Raw genomic sequence first — 19,468 nt, 5'->3', positions numbered from 1 at the left:
AAGTAGAGAAGAAAACAGGTAGGGAAATGGAAAAGAAACTAGAAAAGTTGAAGGAAATAAAAGAGGAAATAAAGGATATTCTAAAAGAGAACCAAGAAGTCAAGAGAGAAATCGAACGACTAAAAGCGAAAAAGAGAGCGGAAAACTTTGAAGACGAAATGGATGGAAGGGAAGAGTACAGGATACTAACGGAATTCTGGAGAGAAAAGAAAAAAAAACACTAAGAAGGGAAGATGGATGAATGTAGAGCTGAGTGAAAGGGACAAAGGGACAGAGAAGCAAGAAAGACGGGAAAGAATCAAAGAATCCAAATATAACAGGAAGTATGAGAGGTGTATGGTGTATGATAGAGGAAATTCCGGAGTTAGAGTATTACGACCTAGAAGGTCGGCCACAAAACAAAACTGGGTTGTCAAGGTCAACTCGCAGGGTGCGAGTTTGGAGGTTGTGCGGTCCACTCGGAACGTCGACTGGTAGTGCCCCTAAAATGTGCTCATGGTCCAGTGGGGCCGAATGGTAGTCTGAGGGACCATACAATTCGCGACTGTTTTGGCAGCCTGATCTGGAGCTTGGCGGGAGAATAGCTTGCCTCCTCCCTGGCTGGTGCGGTACTTCGAAGAGGATGCAACGAGATGGTGTTGGTTTTGAAGAATCGAATCTTCCGAGAATGATGAGTGGTGGAATGAGATGTTGCGAACTCCTGCGAATCTTGAGAATAACGACAATTGGAGAAATCTTGAAAGTGGAGAATTGGAGAAAATCCTGCTGGTCGCCCTGTGCGTTAAATTTTCGATGGGGGAGTCCTTGGTTGTTTCGACGTGGCGTGAATTAGCTGTCGACTTTACCAATGGCGAGATTTAGATGTGGGAACGAGGAGAGAGAAAAGAGGTATTAGATGAAAGGAGAGGAAAGAAGGAGCAGAATATGACATGAGGAGAGAGAGACAATTGAGCACATGGGGAATGGATATAGCGACATGAGAAAGAAAGGGAGGGAAAGGAACGGGAAGAAATGGTGAACGAAGACGAAAAGCAGATTTGATGGACGAAAGAGATATGGAGAAAAAAATAAAGAAGAGAAAAAGGAAGGGAAGCAAATAAAGCATTATTATTATAAAGATTACTGCTCAGCTTTGATAAAAATAATAATTTCGTCTTGAGAAACATTTCTCTTTACATCTAGACATCAGTTACACGTATGTCTCGAATCGCGTAATATCGAAAGAATCGCGTAGTACGAAAACATCTCTTGCAAAGCGCTTTAAACAAGGATTAGTTACACCACAAGGGACAAACGTAATAAAAAAATTCTCAGGATTTATTTTTGGTTTGAATATTATTATTTAGTGCAGTGCCATTTTTTTACAAAATTCTCCAAAATCCCTTCTGGGAGAAAAATGGCACAACTCTTCCACCATAATTACAAATGAATCGAGATACAGTGTATTTGAAAAAAAAACTGTTTCCTATTGGTTGTCATTTTTGACAAAACATTTTCAAGCTTTACGATCTTTTAATACTTTTATTCCAACGAATAATGAATGATTACTGACCGCATTTTATATAAAAATAATAATTCCTTTCTGAAAAACATTTTCCCATACACCCAGAAACTCAGCTGGACTTCTATCGCGAACCGCGTTATACCGAAAAAAACCGCGTAGTACGAAAACACGAATCAAAACATTGTTTAAAGTCCTTAGACGCGCGTTTCTATCTAGAAAATACGTTCAGAGAGCAAATATTTCTACAAAACTCCTCTAACGTAATTACAAATGACCCGGAACACATGCAAGTCCTCGTATTTCATCGAAATTCCTCGGAAACTTTTCAGCTCACCTGTTCGCCTGTTCCGAATCATTTCAGACAATCTCGTAAATCCGGTGGGCGGCTTTAAAATATGTACAAGAGCGTCGGGGTGTGTTGCTTAGTTTCGTATTGAATAAATCAAAGTGCGATTCTGGCGGGGCCGGTGGCGGCGCGTCCCGAATCAATATCTTGGTGGTTAGTTTTACGGTTATTATTGGTTAACGGATTTATTCCGAGTCCTGGCGTGTCGGCTATAAATTCCCACTAAATATATCGACCGGGAAGAGTCTTTGTTTTTGCGCGGCGAGAAAGAGGAGAATCGCCGACTATAATTTTAGAGTGTTGTCGCGGCAAGGCTTTTAAAGACGGAAAAAATACCGGTTTGTGATGAATCGGCGGATTTAACACAGTCGTTAAGAGGTCGATTTATGTTCGACTTGTTGGGAAGTACAGAAATCACGTCGATAAAAAATAATTCAAATTTTCCTCCAGCTTGTTCTTGAGAGTTATTGTTGGTGGCACGAGAAATTTTTAATTTACGACTTTGCAATATTTTCTTGCAGCGATAAATTATTGTAAAAACGAGTTTAATTCGGAAGCCAGCGCGACCACCTGATTTGGTCCTTATCGACCGTACTCTCCACTCAAGACTACTATCAATTCAGCTTATGCGTCCAAATCCCACCTGATATAGTCCTGGAGGACCCGTCCGCCCCGACTTTGACAAATGCACTGAAACTGAAACGAAAGTCGTGCTTTCAGCCTTATAAAGCTCCAACTCATAACCGCGAAGGAATTTTTCATTTGGGTGGTCTGGCGGAGTGCGTTCCGTATTCAGAACAAGAAGCTGCCCGATATTGGTCCGACATCGGCTAAATGGAGTCTAATGGCGCAACGGACAGGATTACACGATGATATTACAGGATAGCGTGTGCTCAGCATAGGAGATGGGGGCGGACGTGGCCCCCGTCCAGATTCGCTGCCGGTTTTGTCTCCGTCGTAGTAATAATAACGGTCGGAGATGTCATCGTGACCTTATTATTGCTCGGGGGCGGCGGATGCTACGCCAAAGCTGAAATCTAACGGCAGATTTAAATACAATTTACGTGACGCAACTAATTGAAGGATTTACTCTAAGCTTCGTGTAATTGCTCGAGAATGTCACATAAATCTCGACGAATAAATATCGCTGCCGTTTCTACATTTTAATTTGTTTAATCCAATTATCTGGGACGAAATGAGTGGCGGAGGCGGGCTGGAAGTGGCACTGGACCCGGAAAGTAAAAATCCTCCAGAGGATCATCTCTAAACTGCAAACGTTCAATTCCATATTTATTCGTCATTTCTTCACTATTTCTTCATCATTTTCTCCATCTGCACTGTTCTTCCTCGCTCGTTTTCTTAATTAGTGTTTGTTTCCAACTTATTTTTTTTTTATTAGAAATTTTTGTTTCCCCTTAGTAGGGTTCTCTTCTCTTGATCCTTGTCCGGTGGCATGGACGTATCTTTAACACCGGTTGAGAAAAAAGCATTTATATAGATTGCAAGAAGACGAAGAAAGGCCAGGATTTTCTAATAGAAATATCTTTCTTGTCATTTGAGCTAGATCCAATTAAAGAAATGCGTTTTGTAGAATTAATAATAGTGAAGCGAATGCAAGAAACCGTTTGGATCTATCTCTAATACCGGTTCACAAAGTTTCATTTATAGTTTGTAAAAATGGTGGATGCGCCGGGAAATGAGTCCAATAAAAATGTCTCTCTTAAGGTTTCTATTAAATTTAAACTCAAAGTAAATTATGACAAATCGAATGCAGAGAACTACATCATACCGTGTCTAATACGAGTACAGTTTGAAAAAATTGCACCTATGTAGATTGCATAAATGGTGGAGGCGCCGGGAAATATTTTTAATAAAATTGTCGATTGTTTTCTTACGGTTTGAGCTACCGTGCGATCATTTAAATTATAAATTAGAGCGGGCTGTGAATTTTAAATAAGGTTGGCATTATTAACTGTTGTCAATTTGATTTAAAATTTGAATTGTCAAAGTGACGTTTCAAAATTTTTTATTTCGAACAGAACATTTTTCTTACTGGGAATTATTTTAAAAACACTGAACAACAAGAGAATGGCGAATGGAAGTATTCTGTAGAGCACTGCGTTAATGGTTTTCAAAACACATTGCCTAATTTTCCTGTAGATTTACCAAAAAGTAGCCCAACAAATTTATAAATGTGTGGCGAGATTTCGTAATGTAGGGACTGTTGGTCAAAAAGCCAGTAGCGGAGCGCCCAAAAAAAGAATTCCTGAGATTGTGGCAGATGTTTCAGCAAGAATGAAGCAGTCTCCTAAAAAACCTCCCCGCAGGTTAGCCGAAGAGATGGACCTCTCAAATAGAACTCGTCACAAAATATTAAAACAAGATTTAAATTTTCATTCCTATAAAATTACCGTCGTTTAAGAGCTGCTCCCACGAGATTTTCCTACGCGAATAAGATACAGTCAGTGGTTTTTGAATCATCTAAATTTCTAATTTAGATTATTTCTAGGCACTATTTAATGCATGCAACGCTATAACCGTTCAGATGTTGGAAAATGCATTTGAAAATTTGCAAGAGAGGGTTAACAGTTGCATTGAAGCTTGGAGAGAACACTTTGAACACTTTTTGTAATGCATTTGAAAATATGCAACGGAGGGTTAACAGTTGCATTGAAGCTGGGGGAGAACGCTTTGAACACTTTCTGTAATTCTCAATAAAACTACATTATTTTTTATTGCTTTCATTTCCTTTAAATTAAAACGATTGAATATGGGAACCATAAACGCTATAAAGTTAACCATAACCTCACATTTATTTAATCAGTCAATTGGCATTCTGGGCAATCGTATTAAAAACATCCCGCCTACTCTAATTTATAATTTAAATGATCGCACGGTATAACAAATCACAAAACTGTATTTTTTAGACTTAATCGTTACGAATCGAATACAAAAACGGCACAGATTTATCTCCAACACAAGTTGAGGAAATTGCATTGATATCTATAAATTACAAATATGGCGGAGGCAGCGCGAGCCACTCCTTTTTTACTGGAGCCGATGCATTGTTTATTCTGTTTGCAATATTTTTCTTCACTTGGTCGTCTAATTAACTTGTCCTTATAACTAACTATATTCTATTTTCCACATTTCTCTTTCTCTATACTTTTCCTTGTCTAATTTCTTAGTTATTCTCCAATCTCCTTTACCAGACCACTCCATCTCTCTTAACATTTGTTTCTCCTTTCTTGTTTTGTTTATCTCTTTTTTCTATTATCTGAGAAAGCTGTATTTATAGATTGTAAATAGTTATTTGTACAACTAGTTATGAAAGTCATACTTTTTTTCATGAATTTACAGTTTGATCAAGCAAATGAGTGAAAAAAGTGACTTTCATAACGTGTTTTGCACGCTATTTTTTGCATATCGTTGTAAGTTGACAAATTTGGATTTATTAAAAATTAAAAAAAATGGTATGCTTTAACATTCATCTCCAAAGAGATGGAATAAAATGATACAAAAAAGTATTACTTTTTGTTTAAAAAAGTGCTACTTTCATCACGATTTTTCGTGTAAAAAAGTGCTACTTTCATTACGATATGCAAAAAAAATCTTTTCTCAGCCTCCGTCTAGAAAATACTGATTTTCCATTAGTCTAAAACGTCTTGAAAAGGGAATTTGCGGCCTTGGCAAGAAAATCGTAACAGGAATTTTTAATGAAAGATTTTAGTTTGGCGGCACTGAGGTCGACAACCATCATGGACAACTGGCGACGGGTTAGGAATAACAGAAAGGACGACGACGGTTTTGGATATTTGAGGAACTGATTGACTTTTATAGTGTCACAGTCGCTTCTGAGATCTTTTATGTTGCCAATGGAAGAAAAATAAATTCGCACTTGTGGTGCCTCGGCTGACGCCTCTGCGAACAAACGGTGCTCGCACTTGCAAAATGGCAGTTTCTAGCCTTGTGATACAAATAACTGTTAATGTAAATTGCGATATCTTCGTTGCAATTTGAGCAGTATCCAGCTAAAAAAACTCTCTTTCGTTGAATTTAGTATAACGAATCGAAGGCAGAAAGCCACGCGATTTTATCTCTAACACCAGTTCAAAGATTTGCATTCAAATGATTTGTAAAAATTGTGGAGATGTCGGAAAATGTTTCCAGTTAAAAAGGATATGTGGCTCATGGCTTGTTGTAGGTTTACGCTGAAAGCTCAGTTTAGTAGATCGAGGTGTGAGAAATCGAGTAAGAAAAATTGCAATTATTTTGCAAAAATGGCGGAGAAATTTTTACAAAAAATCTCGATTGGTTCCTTACGATTTGGGCTAAATCCAATTGGGAACTTGTAATGTGTAGATTTGATAATGACGAATAAATTGCAAAAAGTGCACCATCTTATCTTTAGCACCAGTGGAAGAAATTGCACTTAGATCTTCACCAAACATGGTGTAGGCGTCATCAGGAGTTGATTCCTTGTTACTTTTTTCTTTCTTCCATATCTTTCTCTTCGCCATCTATTCTATTGGAAATTTTTTTTTCACATCATCACATCATCAATATTGTTCTTTCGCTATATCCTTTCTTATTTTTTTTTCAATTTCCTTGTTGTCTTTCATTCTCTGACTCTATTTATATCACCATGTGTGTCTTCTTTGCTATGTTCATCTCGTTTCTTTATCATCTCTAATCTCCCTGTCTGAGAAAGCTCCATTCACACAGTTTCCAAAAATGGTGGATGAGTCGAGATCTTGTAATAAAATTACCTTCCTGATAATTTGAGTTAGATCCTATGGAAAAGTTGTGATTTGAAAGATTAACAGTAATGAATCAGTCTCTTACACCACATTTTTTGTCATTAAATTTTGTTCTTATTTTGCAAAAAATTTTGAATTGAAATTTTACCGACTTTAACTTTCGGAAATGAATCCCAACGCACTCCATTCGAAGCTCTGCCATTTCGCCGTCCCTCCACATTCCTCCGAGCCGCCCCCGCACCTGGCAGAGCCATTTCCGCATCCTTGTATTAGTATTCAGAGTGCCGACGAAAGATAACGGTAATTACTTTAAAACAATGATAAGCACCCTTTCGACGAAATCCCCCGAATACCAATAATTGCTATTAAATACATTTATTCTGGCACGAACGCGGCTAATCCGATTGTGTTAACACATTTTTCTCGTCGCTTTTTCTTCAGCTTCTGCTATTTATTGCTCGTCTCGTTTTTTAATGGAATTTAAACCGCACCTAAATGCGTAACAAAGTTGCCCAGTAAATTACAACTCCCTTCATCAACAATTTAATTACCTCCGCTTAATTTTATTTCGTTTAAGTCCGAGTGTCGTAACTGTTGTTTAGTGTCAAGGGTTGGTGCCTTAAGGGCCAACGGCTTTGCTTCAGAAGTTTTCCTCAAGTTGCGCTCGCTCACATCGCCCACTAAACCAAAACAAATTTTCTACTTCACGATCTTTTACAAATTCTTTTTTAAAATTTATGGATTGTTTTCCATTCGTGGATGTTTTATTGCTTTTTTGATACAAATCAACAAATAAAGTTGCGCCGAGAAAGTTTTAAGTCTTAACAAAAATAAAACATGGCTGAGGAGTAAATCTGAAGAGGAATTCCGTGGGAACATGAAAGAAACACATTTGTAGCTGTGCGCACAATAGAAGTCTTGCAAAGCATTTCAGAGATAATTTAAGGCAAAATAAATCAAATTGCTGGAACAAGCAAATATGTTTAGAGAGTTTGATAGTGATCGATGACTGAAATGTTTCGAACAGAAAACTAAAGTAAGAGTGATCTACGAACTGCTTGAGCTAGATCCACTTTGAACTCTGTGTTTTGTACATCGAATTATGATGAATCAAATGCCAAAAATTGTATCGTTACATTTCTAATCCCATTTGAGAAAGTCGCGTTGCTGTATATGTATTGCAAAAATGGTGGATGCGCCGGGAAATTGTCAAAAAATATCGATATCGTCCTTGTGATTTGAGTTTAGTCCAGTCAAAAACCGGAGCTTTATGGATTTAATCACTCCAAATTAAATGCGAAAGGTAGCGTGGCTCTGCATCTAACACCAGCTGAGAAATTTGAATTTAAATGATAAAAAAAAAATGATGGTGGCTTCGGTGATTTTTTTTCAGTATACGTATCGATGTATTCATTAAGGTTTGAGACAAATTAAATTAAAAAGGGCATCTTGTAACATAATTATGGCGAACTGGATGCGAAAAATCGCTTCGTCTCTAATTTTAGCTGGGTAAATTGCACTTATATGGCTTGAACTAATTAATATAAATAACCAAGTTACCAATTGTGTAATGTGATCTAGAACAAAACAAAAAGTGTGTTTTGGAGACCTAGTCATGAAGAATTAAATGCGAAGGACCACACAACTCCATCTCTATATGTATAAAATCCATGGACAGGCTCGGTGGTACTAGAAGGAATGCTGGAAATATAACCCTCATTTCAAATGGCGAAAACGCACATGTTTCAAAACTTGCAGATAAATCGAATTGTTTTCACTCTCGGCGAAAGTACAAAAAAAACACTGACATTCTCGTCAACGGTAAGTGCAGTTCTTTGATGAAGTGTGAGTCGAAATTGGTCCCGATTGATTAGTAGAACTTTTTGCAATACTCATATCCGATTTCTTTGCTAAAGTTGAGTAAAAAAGTGCGCAAAGAATTGTTAGCTAAACATAAATTTATTGATTATAAATATGGTGCAACTATCTGTGGTACCACTTCCTAACAGCAGCGTTATCGACTCCATTGACAACATATCTCTTCCACTGCTTCCTTTTACCAAAACTCTCTACAACATAATTGTGAACATGGTACCACCGTTGGAACAAATCACGTAACTAATAACATTTTTTCTATTACTACGATCGGAGATTCGGTCATCAATACCAACCAATAGGAGACTCCCGCACTGAACCACAGAGTACCCCAAAAATTGAAAGCCTGCAACAATCTTTTCAGGTACAAATAAAACCTACTTGCAGGAACTAACCATGTTAAAATTATTGAAATAACCAGGCCTTTTTTTACCGTATATAGCGATATGCAAGATTGTCAAGTGAGTCAGGTAGATACTATAGGAAAATTTGTTAAGTATTTGGTAGATAGGGAGTGACAGTACCCAGTTAATAGGACCTGCAAATAGTCTTGTAGGTTTTAATTTATTCATTTTCTTCTCACCTCCGTAATCGTTGGTACAAGCTAGAATGACCTAAGAAATAGCAATAGACCAAACGGGTCGTACCAGTGATATGTGGATTACCCCATTTGTCGTACCCTTTGTTACGCAGAGTACGGTATCCTCCTAGCGAACAAACGAGCATAGTTCCTAGACACACCCCCCCAGATTATCCAAACCACAATTTTGTTCAGTTCTAATTTGAATTCGTTTTGTTTCAGTTTGAAAATGTAGTACCCCAAGCTGATTCCGATGAACCATCGTGCGCATCTTGTATGCGTAAGAAAGTAGTAGTAATTTTCGTAATTGTCAATGTTTCTAAAAGTACTATTTGGTACAGTGATATTGATAAGACTGATACTCACCCATAGAAGTTTGTTGGAATCGCAGTCAAATTATACACCCAGGCTACATAAAACGAAACTCCAACAAACCCTAGAATGCAGAGTACTAAAAATGAGAGACAAACTCTAGGGTACTTTCACAGTGGGTACAATAGAACTGGTGATATCAAGTAGAGTTGGAAGTCTACATTGAGATACCACGACTCTCTTATACACTGAAAATGTTTAAAAGTAAAAAAAATCTAATTTTTCATGTTTACCATATGGTTAACGTTGACGTAATTTTGAACGTAAAGTAACGCCGACCACCAATAGTTAGCGAAAGGCTGTTGAAATTTTTCGTCGATGAGAGGCCACTTTGGCCCCGAACCCATGTATCTCAAAAGAGTAGCGTTCACCAGTACAACGATTGCAAGCGGTGCGGTTAATCTGTTATTTGAAAGTAAACAAAAAATATTTGTCGTTTAGACTTAATTACCTAAAATATCTGTGCAGATAATATCGAAATATATTGAAACGAACATTTTTGCACTTGGCTTTCATGAAACCATACGACATTAGGGCACTCCCTATCGTGAAAAAGGTATCCACGGAGAGAGTACCGTTAAGTAGAAACATGCCCTGCAAGCTGTTTGTCCACTCAATGAAATATTTAGTGTTGGGAAAGGAATTCTTCCTTTGAGATGTACATATATGTAGATAAACAACCCCACACCATGCTGAGAAATTTAAGACCATTGAGGCAGGGGAGTTGATCAGGCATCGGGGTGGTCATTTTGAACAGTTTCATACTGTTGGTGTAAGCCGAGAAACCCGAGAAACCGAGCATAGGGCAAGATTCTAGGAGAGGTGTCAGTTTAGAAATTTAGATTTGGTACTGGTACTCACTGTGTCCTTTGAATATGCAAAACATGTCATATAGAGTCGCAAGTACAATCGTTGCCGATAACATAGATAAAATAGCTCTGGAAGAAAATACAGCTTGACCAGAATAGCTAGGCGCCTGAGATGCGCCGACCAGGAGACGAGCGAGTGTCTGTAAGACAAGGATGTGGCTACGGTTGTAGGTGCGGTACACTCAACGAAGCAAATCTGCTCAAAACAGCCCGGACATGCTGTTCACTTGAAGCTTGAAGCGCTGATTTTAGCCCGATTGTACACGATCTGAACACTTCCAGACACAACAAAGAAGTGCGCTCCGCTAGTGGGCGGAACTTCAGTCCACTGCGTCACTAGCCAAGCTGTTCTGGTCGACCTGTAGATAGAAATGGTAAGACTTGGTACTATGCGATGTACATGGTTACTATGGCACCATTGGTCAGTGGAGGGTTCACTTCTTTGACAGTTTGGCAGAGCAAAAGTGTTTTTCACGACCAGATACCCTAGGCAGTACTTGCCGAGAATTGCCCCCACTCTAGTAGTAGCTTCGACGTTAATGCATTGCTCAAAGTCTCCCATTTCGCCGAAACTCAGTGACCACAATCCAGACGGAATCTTCGATGTGGCGTCCACCACTAGGCAAGAACAAATTTTACGGCAACGGTACTTACTTTGCAGGGCCCACGAGTACTAGTCCATGGTGAAGTTGGAAAAAAACTTGTCCAATTGCAGTTGACATTTCCGTGTGATGGACAATTGTGACACATTAAGGCTACTAATGATTGATTGTTGTACCTTGATACTATTGGCACCTGGTCTTGTTAGAACCAAAACTAGCTTTCTGCATTTCGATTAAATCATATGCGCTTCTGGTTCCCTGTGGTGCTCGAGGAAGTCTTGACTCGTGTCATAGTGATATCATAAACACTAGAACCTTGAGGTTAACTGTGTAATCTAAATGTATGTTGACTTATCATTTTTCTATAATGGTATGTTTCTCGATTGTTTTTATAGTGACAATTGTGGGTATTTATATATCTCTTGCCAACTTTATCGGAATATTTTCATAGTTAGTACTGAAAACTATTGATTTTTTATTGTTAGAAACGTGAAGGCGAAACAAATCGTTTTCATAATTATGAAAATATTCAATTTAATTCCGTATATAATTAGGACTACATGTTATATCGAACGATCAAATTAATTTGTAATCGAATATCTTTTGAGATTAAAATTCTTATTTGTGGTATCTAAAGTCATTTTAAAGAGTTTTTTAAAATAATTTAAAATAGATCCGAAAAACTGTAGCCTTCACATCTAATTTTGCTGTTAATTTCAATTTTTCGTCAGATCCTAATCCTGGGTATACAATTAAATTCATTGTAACTTTAACCACCGTTGCAATAGTTTACATGAAATATCAACTATCAAGACCTAAGCTGTGTACTTGTGTGTATTCTCGCTCTCCCATTCTTGTGTTGTTTCTTGCCCAGTGAAACAATCTCGGTATAAAATCAATTCTTGAAAGATCTTTATTCGTTTCTTGCTTAAAAATGGCACTTTCATTGGAACACAAAGTTTTCATCGTGGAGTCGTGCAGTTGGTTGAAAAAAAAACGGAAAAAGAGAATTTTCCTAATGTAAATTTGGTTTTGTCCATTTGACAATTAAATGTCTACTTGACAAAACCTACACTGCGTTTTTTATTTCGCTGAACATACAATGTAAAATGGCTATGTTCAATTCTACAATGGACAAGTCAATTCATTTGAAATAAGCAACCAAACTTACAGATCCATGAATCCTATATTCAGTAAAATAAAAAACTCATGGTATATAAGTACATTATGTTATGAAGGAGCAAAAATGGAGTTTTATGTACTGCGGCTGGTAGTTTGGCTACGGAACGCAGTGAGGCAGACAAACCAGCCAAAGCACATAATAGTTATTTATGTGACAAGCTTAGTAAATTAATCTTTACGGGCGCGCTGGCACTTGTTGGACGAGCGACGTAAGGAGCGAGTCCCATAAGCCAGTAAGCCCAGTAAAGATTAATTGCTAAGCGAGTTGCATACAAACTTTTATTTCCACCTTCAGCCTTTAAATTTCGTTTTTTAATTGTTATTTATGTTTATAAAAATTTTGTAATGAAAGGCGGTGGGGCAATTATACCTACGTCGTCATGGTGTTGAGATAAACAACAAAAATACTGTCAGAAGTTTTGTGAAATTTGTTGCAAAAAGAAAGAAAAGAAAGAATGGCTTTAATGCCCGATGAAAACTTTGAAGGCGATTTTCTTGAAATGCAAGAAAATAATCACGGAATTACCAACGCTGCAAGTGCGGCTCTCTACTGATTCGATCCCAGGAGCGATATGAATATACTTCCGAAACGGATCAAAATGCATTATTAACGTATGTAATTGCAACAATTGATAGTTAAATTTGTTTGTGTTTGTAATAAACATAGTTTTGATTATTTATTTTTTGATGAGACTTGTAATAACTATTACAGGTCTCTTCTACGTGCCTGTTAAATATTACAGGGCTCTGCCTGTAATTACCCATTTACTTAGTTACCACAAATACCTATAAAGTGTCATTTACTTAGAAGGTGGAAATAAAAGCATTTTTGCACCGAATAACATATACATACTATTTTTTCTTCAAATCTTCATAACAAATTATTTAATAAATGTTAAGAAACCAGGTAGGAGACTGGGTAGACTGATAAATTAATATAGCTCGTTTTGCAAAGCGTTACTATGACTATGACTAGTATAAACAACCGTATAAACAAAATTCGAAATAATTATCCGTCTGTCAACCCGCTTTAATTTGGATAGATTTTGTAAGTATTATCCGTTCACGATTGTTTCAAATTCGGACTGTCTATGAAAATCTGACATTTTAGTTGGCAATATTGTGATTTGGCATAATGAATCTATTTTAGGTTATAATTGAATTACACTGAATCAATTAGGGAATTGACAACAAGACGAATATTTAATAACGAGACGTCATATGACAGGACCTGACGCCAATCTAACAAAAAAATATCGTGGCCTCCTGCGTGTTTATAATAATCGTGAACGGCATATGCGTTTTGCAATAATGTGCAAGTTTCATGATTAAACCTTATTTATTCACTTCAGCTTTCAATATCTCACATTCAGACACGAATTTCTTACAATTTGAGTTAGGAATTTCGAATGATTTATCTAGTTTACTTCACAGCCGCTCATCAGCGGAGATAATAACTTCGCGGACGCTGGTCAGCTCGTTCCTCGTTAGATGCCATAACAATGAAGTGACACTTTAGCATTATCAATGCAGCAGTATATTGTCATAATTTACGGTCGTTTGAAGAAGAAATAATTTTTAAAAATGTCATTTAATTTTGACCATAATTTTAACCTATTTCTCGTAAGAAGGTTTCACACTATGAAAAAATTGTAAAAATGTGTCAATTTTATTCTGAGAGTTCCGGTTGTTTTGCAAGCAACTGTATTTTCGAAATAGACGAAAGATAGACGGGGTGTGGCAGTACTCCGTTTAAGCGACGTGGAATGATATCGCCAACAATTTCCCGATAAAATCGTCAATTATGCTCATTTCCGCAATACACTAAAACTTTGTGTTAGGCAGTTTCGGGAAATAACTACCTTACAAAGAAAACCGGGAACCGGTAGACAGAAAGATAAAAGAAAGCCAGAAAACATGTAAATTGTTCAACACGCAATGAAGGAAGCCCATACAACATCCATTCAGCAATTGGCGTAGGAAGTGAAATTGTCATATGGCATATACAGGGTGTCTCAAAAATGGCGCCCAATCTCTTGAGGGGTTAAACTATTTGAAGAGTTGAGTTCAATTTTGTTGTTATTTTTTTTTCCTTTGACTATTTTCTAAGTTATACACATTTTAAAATAAGCAAATTTGGCAACATCGGTTGGTATGCACAATCAACTAAACCAATTCTCCTTTGAGGTCAATGTTGCAACTGTTATTTTAGCGTATTTTGGTAGGTCATTACTCCAAAAAGAATTATTTCGGTGTTGTTCCACTACCTAAAGGGGTCTTAGAAAAAGTAACATTGTAAAGTAATTTATAATTCAGCTGTAAAATTTGGTAATAAAGGAGATACATCTCTTTGAAATTACCATATTTAAGAGCAAGTTATACAAAATCTGTTGGTCCGATCAAATTTTGTATTGAGATTTACCTTCCCAGACTTCTATTCTTTAAGACCCTTAGGAGATTGGGCGCCATTTTTGAGACACCCTGTATACAGCAATCCATATCGATAAACATGTGTGCAAGAACTGCATACAGCTGACATTCCGCTAAGAGCTGATATTGTCAATGGTTTCTGAAGACGCTTGATTGGAGAAAACAATCTTTACAGACGAAGCGTGGTTTCATATAAGTGGATATATTAATTTACAATAAATGAGAATTTGGAGTACTGAATATCCCCGTGTTTATGTGGAAACCCCTTTGCAATTTCAAAAATCTGACGTTTGGACAGCAATTTGCCAACGACGGACCATTGCTTTTTGAAGGTAAATTACATGCACTTAGTTATTCACTTTTTAATCGATTTAATCATTCTTCAGGTCACCTAACTGCAGTTAGACATCAACAAGCGATTTTGAAACCTTTTGTAAATCAACTTCACGATAATGAATCAGTACTTGGATATTTTCGACAGGATGGGGCCACCGCACATTCAGCTAGGACCACAATAGCCATGTTGCGGGAGTCTTTTAATAACAGATTCATTAATCGGAATACACAAAATATCTGGTGTCCGAGGTCTTGTGATGTTACGACTGCGAAATTTTTTTTTGTGGTCTCATTTGAAAAATTCAATTTATTACACCTGTTACATCCTACCTAGACTTTGCGCCTGAGGGTTGGTGCTCCCCCACCCTGTTATATATAAACCGACCACTAGTTTCAGTTTAACACATTTTTTCATTCATTCCCTTTTGGTACTTGTACAGAGACACACTCATTCATTCATCGTTTTTCATCAGTTTTGTACATAGTTGTTATATTTCATTAAATTGTTACACCAACCTGTGCTTTTTATTGAGTATACAACGGTTTTGGCGATTCATCCAAAACCCTGTGTTATGTTTGGACATCGAAGACAAACAACACCTGTTCACGATTTACAAGAATTTAAGGTCAGAATAACTAAAAAAGTTAACGAAATTAATAATACAAAGTGATCATCGATTAACGACTTTTTTATAAACAGCTCAAAAATGAATGAACATCATTTGCAGAAAGAAATGGAGTTCTACGAAAAACATAAACTTCAAGACTTATTAAAACCATTTCAGCTTCGGAGTGTCAGTGGAAATGAAGTGCAAGGTGTTCTATAAAAAATTCACTCTGGTGCGGTACAATGTAATGGTATGTCCATACATTTGTTTAAAATGATATCAGATCTGTGTTTAAAATCACTAACGGACATCGTTAATTGTTCCATTGAAACAAAGATGTTTCCTAATGTATGGAAAATTGGATTAATAACCCCAGTCCCAAAGATGTCGCAGCCTGTAGATTACGAGGATTTGAGACCTGTCTGTGTCTTGCCCGTACTATCGAAGGTCTTAGAAAGGCTAATTTTTCAACAAATTATTTCATTTTTAGAAGATCATAAAATTCTTTTTTCTGTTAAGATATGGTCTATTCGATTTCTTGTTTTTCCATCTGGCGACATCCATGTTTCCTTGTGAATATCCTTGTGCGCGAATAATGTGCTTTTGATTATTATGTTATTTTCTTCGGCGAATTGAATTATTATTTTTCCATTCTCATTACTAGTTTCATGTTTACTGCTTCCGCCCGTTATCCTGGGGTATTCTTCTTTGTATTTGGGTATCTTCCCCATACTTCTTCTACCTGTTTATATCTTTGTCTTCTGTAGGTGCGTGGACGTTGACTAAATTTGTTTTTGTCTTTCTTTTATTGTATGTAGGTAATTTCTATGTTTTACATATTTTGACATTTATTTACTTGACACGTTTGTTTTCATTTTTTTTTGTCTGTTACTTGTGGTAAACAATTAATTAGTTACACGTGGAAATTGGTCAAGCGGTCAAATCGAAATAAAACTAAATCAATGCAACTACCAACTACCATAAAAATGGGTAAAAAAAAGAATTGTTTGAAAAATATGACTTTATTGATTATAAATATGGTGCAATTATTTATTTGTGGCATTACTTCCCAACAGCAGCGTTATCGACTCCATTCACAACATATCTCTTCCACTGTTTCCTTTTACCAAAACTTTCTACAACATAATTGTGAACATGGTACCACCGTTGGGACGTTGGAAATCACGTACCTAATAACATTTTTTCTATTACTACGATCGGAGATTCGGTCATCAACACCAACAAATACGAGATTCCCGCACTGAACCACAGAATACCCCAAAAATCGTACGCCTGCAACAATTTTTTCAGTTACAAATTAAAGCTACCTGCTGGTACCAACCATGTTAAAGTTACTGAAATAATCCGGCCGTTTTTTACCGTATATAGTCATATACAAGTTTGTCAAGTGAGTCAGGTAGATACTATAGGAAAATCTGTTAAGTATTTCGTAGATAGGGAGTGAGAGTATCCAGTTAATAGGACCTGCAAATAGTCTTGTAGGTTTTAATTTATTCATTTTCTTCTCACCTCCATAATCGTTGGTACAAGCTAGAATGAGCAAAGAAACAGCAAGAGACCAAACAGGTCGTACCAATGCTATGTGGATTGCATTACCCCATTTGTCATACTCTTTGCTACGTAGGGTACGGTACCCTCCTAGCGAACAAGTGAGCATAGTTCCTAGACACACCCCCCAGATTATCCAAACCACAATTTTGTTCAGTTGTAGTTTGAATTCGTTTTGTTTCAATTTGAAAATGTAGTACCCTAAGATTACTCCGATGAACCATGGTGCGCATCTTGTATGCGTAAGAAAGTAGTAGTAATTTTCGTAATTGTCAATGTTTCTAAAAGTACTTACTGGTACAGTGATTATTGAGAAGACTGGTACTCACCCATAGAAGTTTGTTGGAATCGCAGTCAAATTATACACCCACGCCACATAAAACGAAACTCCAACAAACCCTAGAATGCAGAGTACTAAAAATGAGAGACAAACTCTAGGGTACTTCCACAGTGGGTACAATAGAACTGGTGATATCAAGTAGAGTTGGAAGTCTACATTGAGATACCACGACTCTTTTAAACACTGAAAATGTTTAAGAGTAAAAAAAAAACCTAATTTTTTATGTTTACTATGTCGTTAAGATTGACGTAATTTTGAACGTAAAGTAACGCCGACCACCAATAGTTAGCGCAAGGTTGTTGAAAATCTTCGTAAATGAGAGGCCACTTTGGCCCCGAACCCATGTACCTCAAAAGAGTAGCGCTCACCAGTACCACGAATAAAAACGGTGCGGTTAATCTGTTATTTGAAAGTAAACAAAAAATATTTGTCGTTAGACTTAATTACCTGAAATATCTGTGCAAATAATATCGAAATATACTGAAACGAACATTTTTGCACTTGGCTTTCATGAAACCATACGACAGTAGGGCACTCCCTATTGTGAAAAAGGTGTCGACGGAGAGAGTACCGTTAAGTAGAAACATGCCGTACAAGCTGTTTGTCCACTCAATTAAATATTTAGTGTTGGGAAAGGAATTCTTCCTTGGAGATCTACATATATGTAGATAAACAACCCACACCGTGCTGAGAAATTTAAGACCATCGAGGCAGGGGAGTTGGTCAGGCGTCGGGGTGGTCATTTTGAACAGTTTCATACTGTTGGTGTAGGCCGAGAAACCCTTGACGAGCATAGGGCAAGATTCTAGAAGAGTTGTCAGTTTAGAAATTTAGATTTGGTACTGTTACTCACTGTGTCCCTTGAATATGCAAAACATATCATATAGAGTCGCCAGTACAACCGTTGATAATAACAAAGCTAAAATAGCTCTGGAAGAAAATAAATAGAAATGGTAAGACTTGGTAGCACACCACGTACATGGTTACTATGGCACCATTGGTCAGCGGAAGATTCACTTCTTTGACAGTTTGGCAGAGCAAATCGGAAAACCTTACACCCACCTCGTTTCCGATGACATTCGTCAGTAGAAAATCCCCCACGAGATTTGCATCGTCAGTGGTGCATCCATCGGGTAGGCACAGAGCCCAGAGAAGTTTCGCTGACAATAACGTCTGGTCAGTACCGAATTTGTCGAGAGAAATAATTTCCCACATCTGGAATATGACTGTTAAGTTTAATTCATAATGATGCAAGCTTGGTACTTCTCGGTGAAAACGAGAGGAGGTGTTCTTGACGACGAGATACCCTAGGCAGTACTTGCCGAGAATTGCCCCCACTCTAGTAGTAGCTTCGACGTTGATGCATTGCTCAAAGTCTCCCATTTCGCCGAAATTCAGTGACCACAATCCAGACGGAATCTTCGATGTGGCGTCCACCACTACGCAAGAACTGATAAATAAAATTTTACCGCTACGGTACTTACTTTGCAGGGCCCACGAGTACTGGTCCATGGTGAAGTTGGAAAAAAACTCGTCGAACTGCAGTTGACATTTTCGTGTTATGGACAATTGTGATACATTAAGGCTACTAATGATTGACTGTTGTGCCTTGATACTATTGGCACCTACACTTGTTAGTACCAAAACTAGAATTAGTACTGCTTTCTGCATTTCCACTAAATCATAAGCGCTTCTGGTTCCCTGTGGTGCTCTAGGAGTCGTGTCGTAGTGATACCATAAACACTGGAACCTTGGGGTTAACTTTGTAATCTAAGTGTAGGTCGTCTTATCATTTTTCTATAATAGTGTGTTTTTATGTTGTTTTTATAGTGGAAATTGTTGGAATTTTTATGTCACTTGCCAACTTTATCATAGTTAGTACTGAAAACTGTTGATTTTTTATTTTTGGAAACTCAAAAGCAAAACGATCAAATTAATTTGTAATCGAATATCTTTTGAGATTAAAATTCTTAATTGTGGTATCTAAAGTCATTCTAAAGACTTTTTTTAAATTATCAGAAAGACAATGAGCCCATCAAGTGTGATTTGGTTTTCAAACATCTTTATAACGTAATTTTTAAATACATCCGATAAA

The 19,468-nt window shown here is 37.2% G+C and overlaps 1 protein-coding gene, 1 long non-coding RNA gene and 1 pseudogene across 2 annotated transcripts; all 3 read right to left on the bottom strand.

Moving 5' to 3' along the window:
* Nucleotides 1-493: 493 nt before the first annotated feature.
* On the bottom strand, nt 494-9,784 carry LOC138137065 (nose resistant to fluoxetine protein 6-like; annotated as a pseudogene).
* Nucleotides 9,785-16,510: 6,726 nt separating this feature from the next.
* LOC138137222 (uncharacterized) lies at nt 16,511-16,931 on the bottom strand. Its single transcript, XR_011161631.1, has 3 exons — nt 16,807-16,931; nt 16,655-16,757; nt 16,511-16,600 (listed from the first exon to the last, which is right to left on the bottom strand). It is a non-coding gene; the product is annotated as an uncharacterized lncRNA (long non-coding RNA).
* A 55-nt stretch (nt 16,932-16,986) lies between these two features.
* LOC138137064 (nose resistant to fluoxetine protein 6-like) lies at nt 16,987-19,084 on the bottom strand (the record flags this gene model as incomplete). Its single annotated transcript, XM_069056355.1, has 8 exons — nt 18,858-19,084; nt 18,637-18,812; nt 18,353-18,588; nt 18,227-18,303; nt 17,821-18,178; nt 17,604-17,772; nt 17,363-17,556; nt 16,987-17,314 (listed from the first exon to the last, which is right to left on the bottom strand). Coding segments are annotated over exons 1-8 (1,725 nt in total), but the record flags the coding sequence as incomplete, so codon positions are not given.
* Nucleotides 19,085-19,468: the final 384 nt, after the last annotated feature.

Source organism: Tenebrio molitor, chromosome 8 (genome assembly GCF_963966145.1).
Source record: "Tenebrio molitor chromosome 8, icTenMoli1.1, whole genome shotgun sequence".
In the NCBI taxonomy this organism is placed as follows: domain Eukaryota; kingdom Metazoa; phylum Arthropoda; class Insecta; order Coleoptera; family Tenebrionidae; genus Tenebrio; species Tenebrio molitor.
Note: the sequence above shows the minus strand (reverse complement) of the source record. Positions and strands in the feature narration are given on the sequence as shown.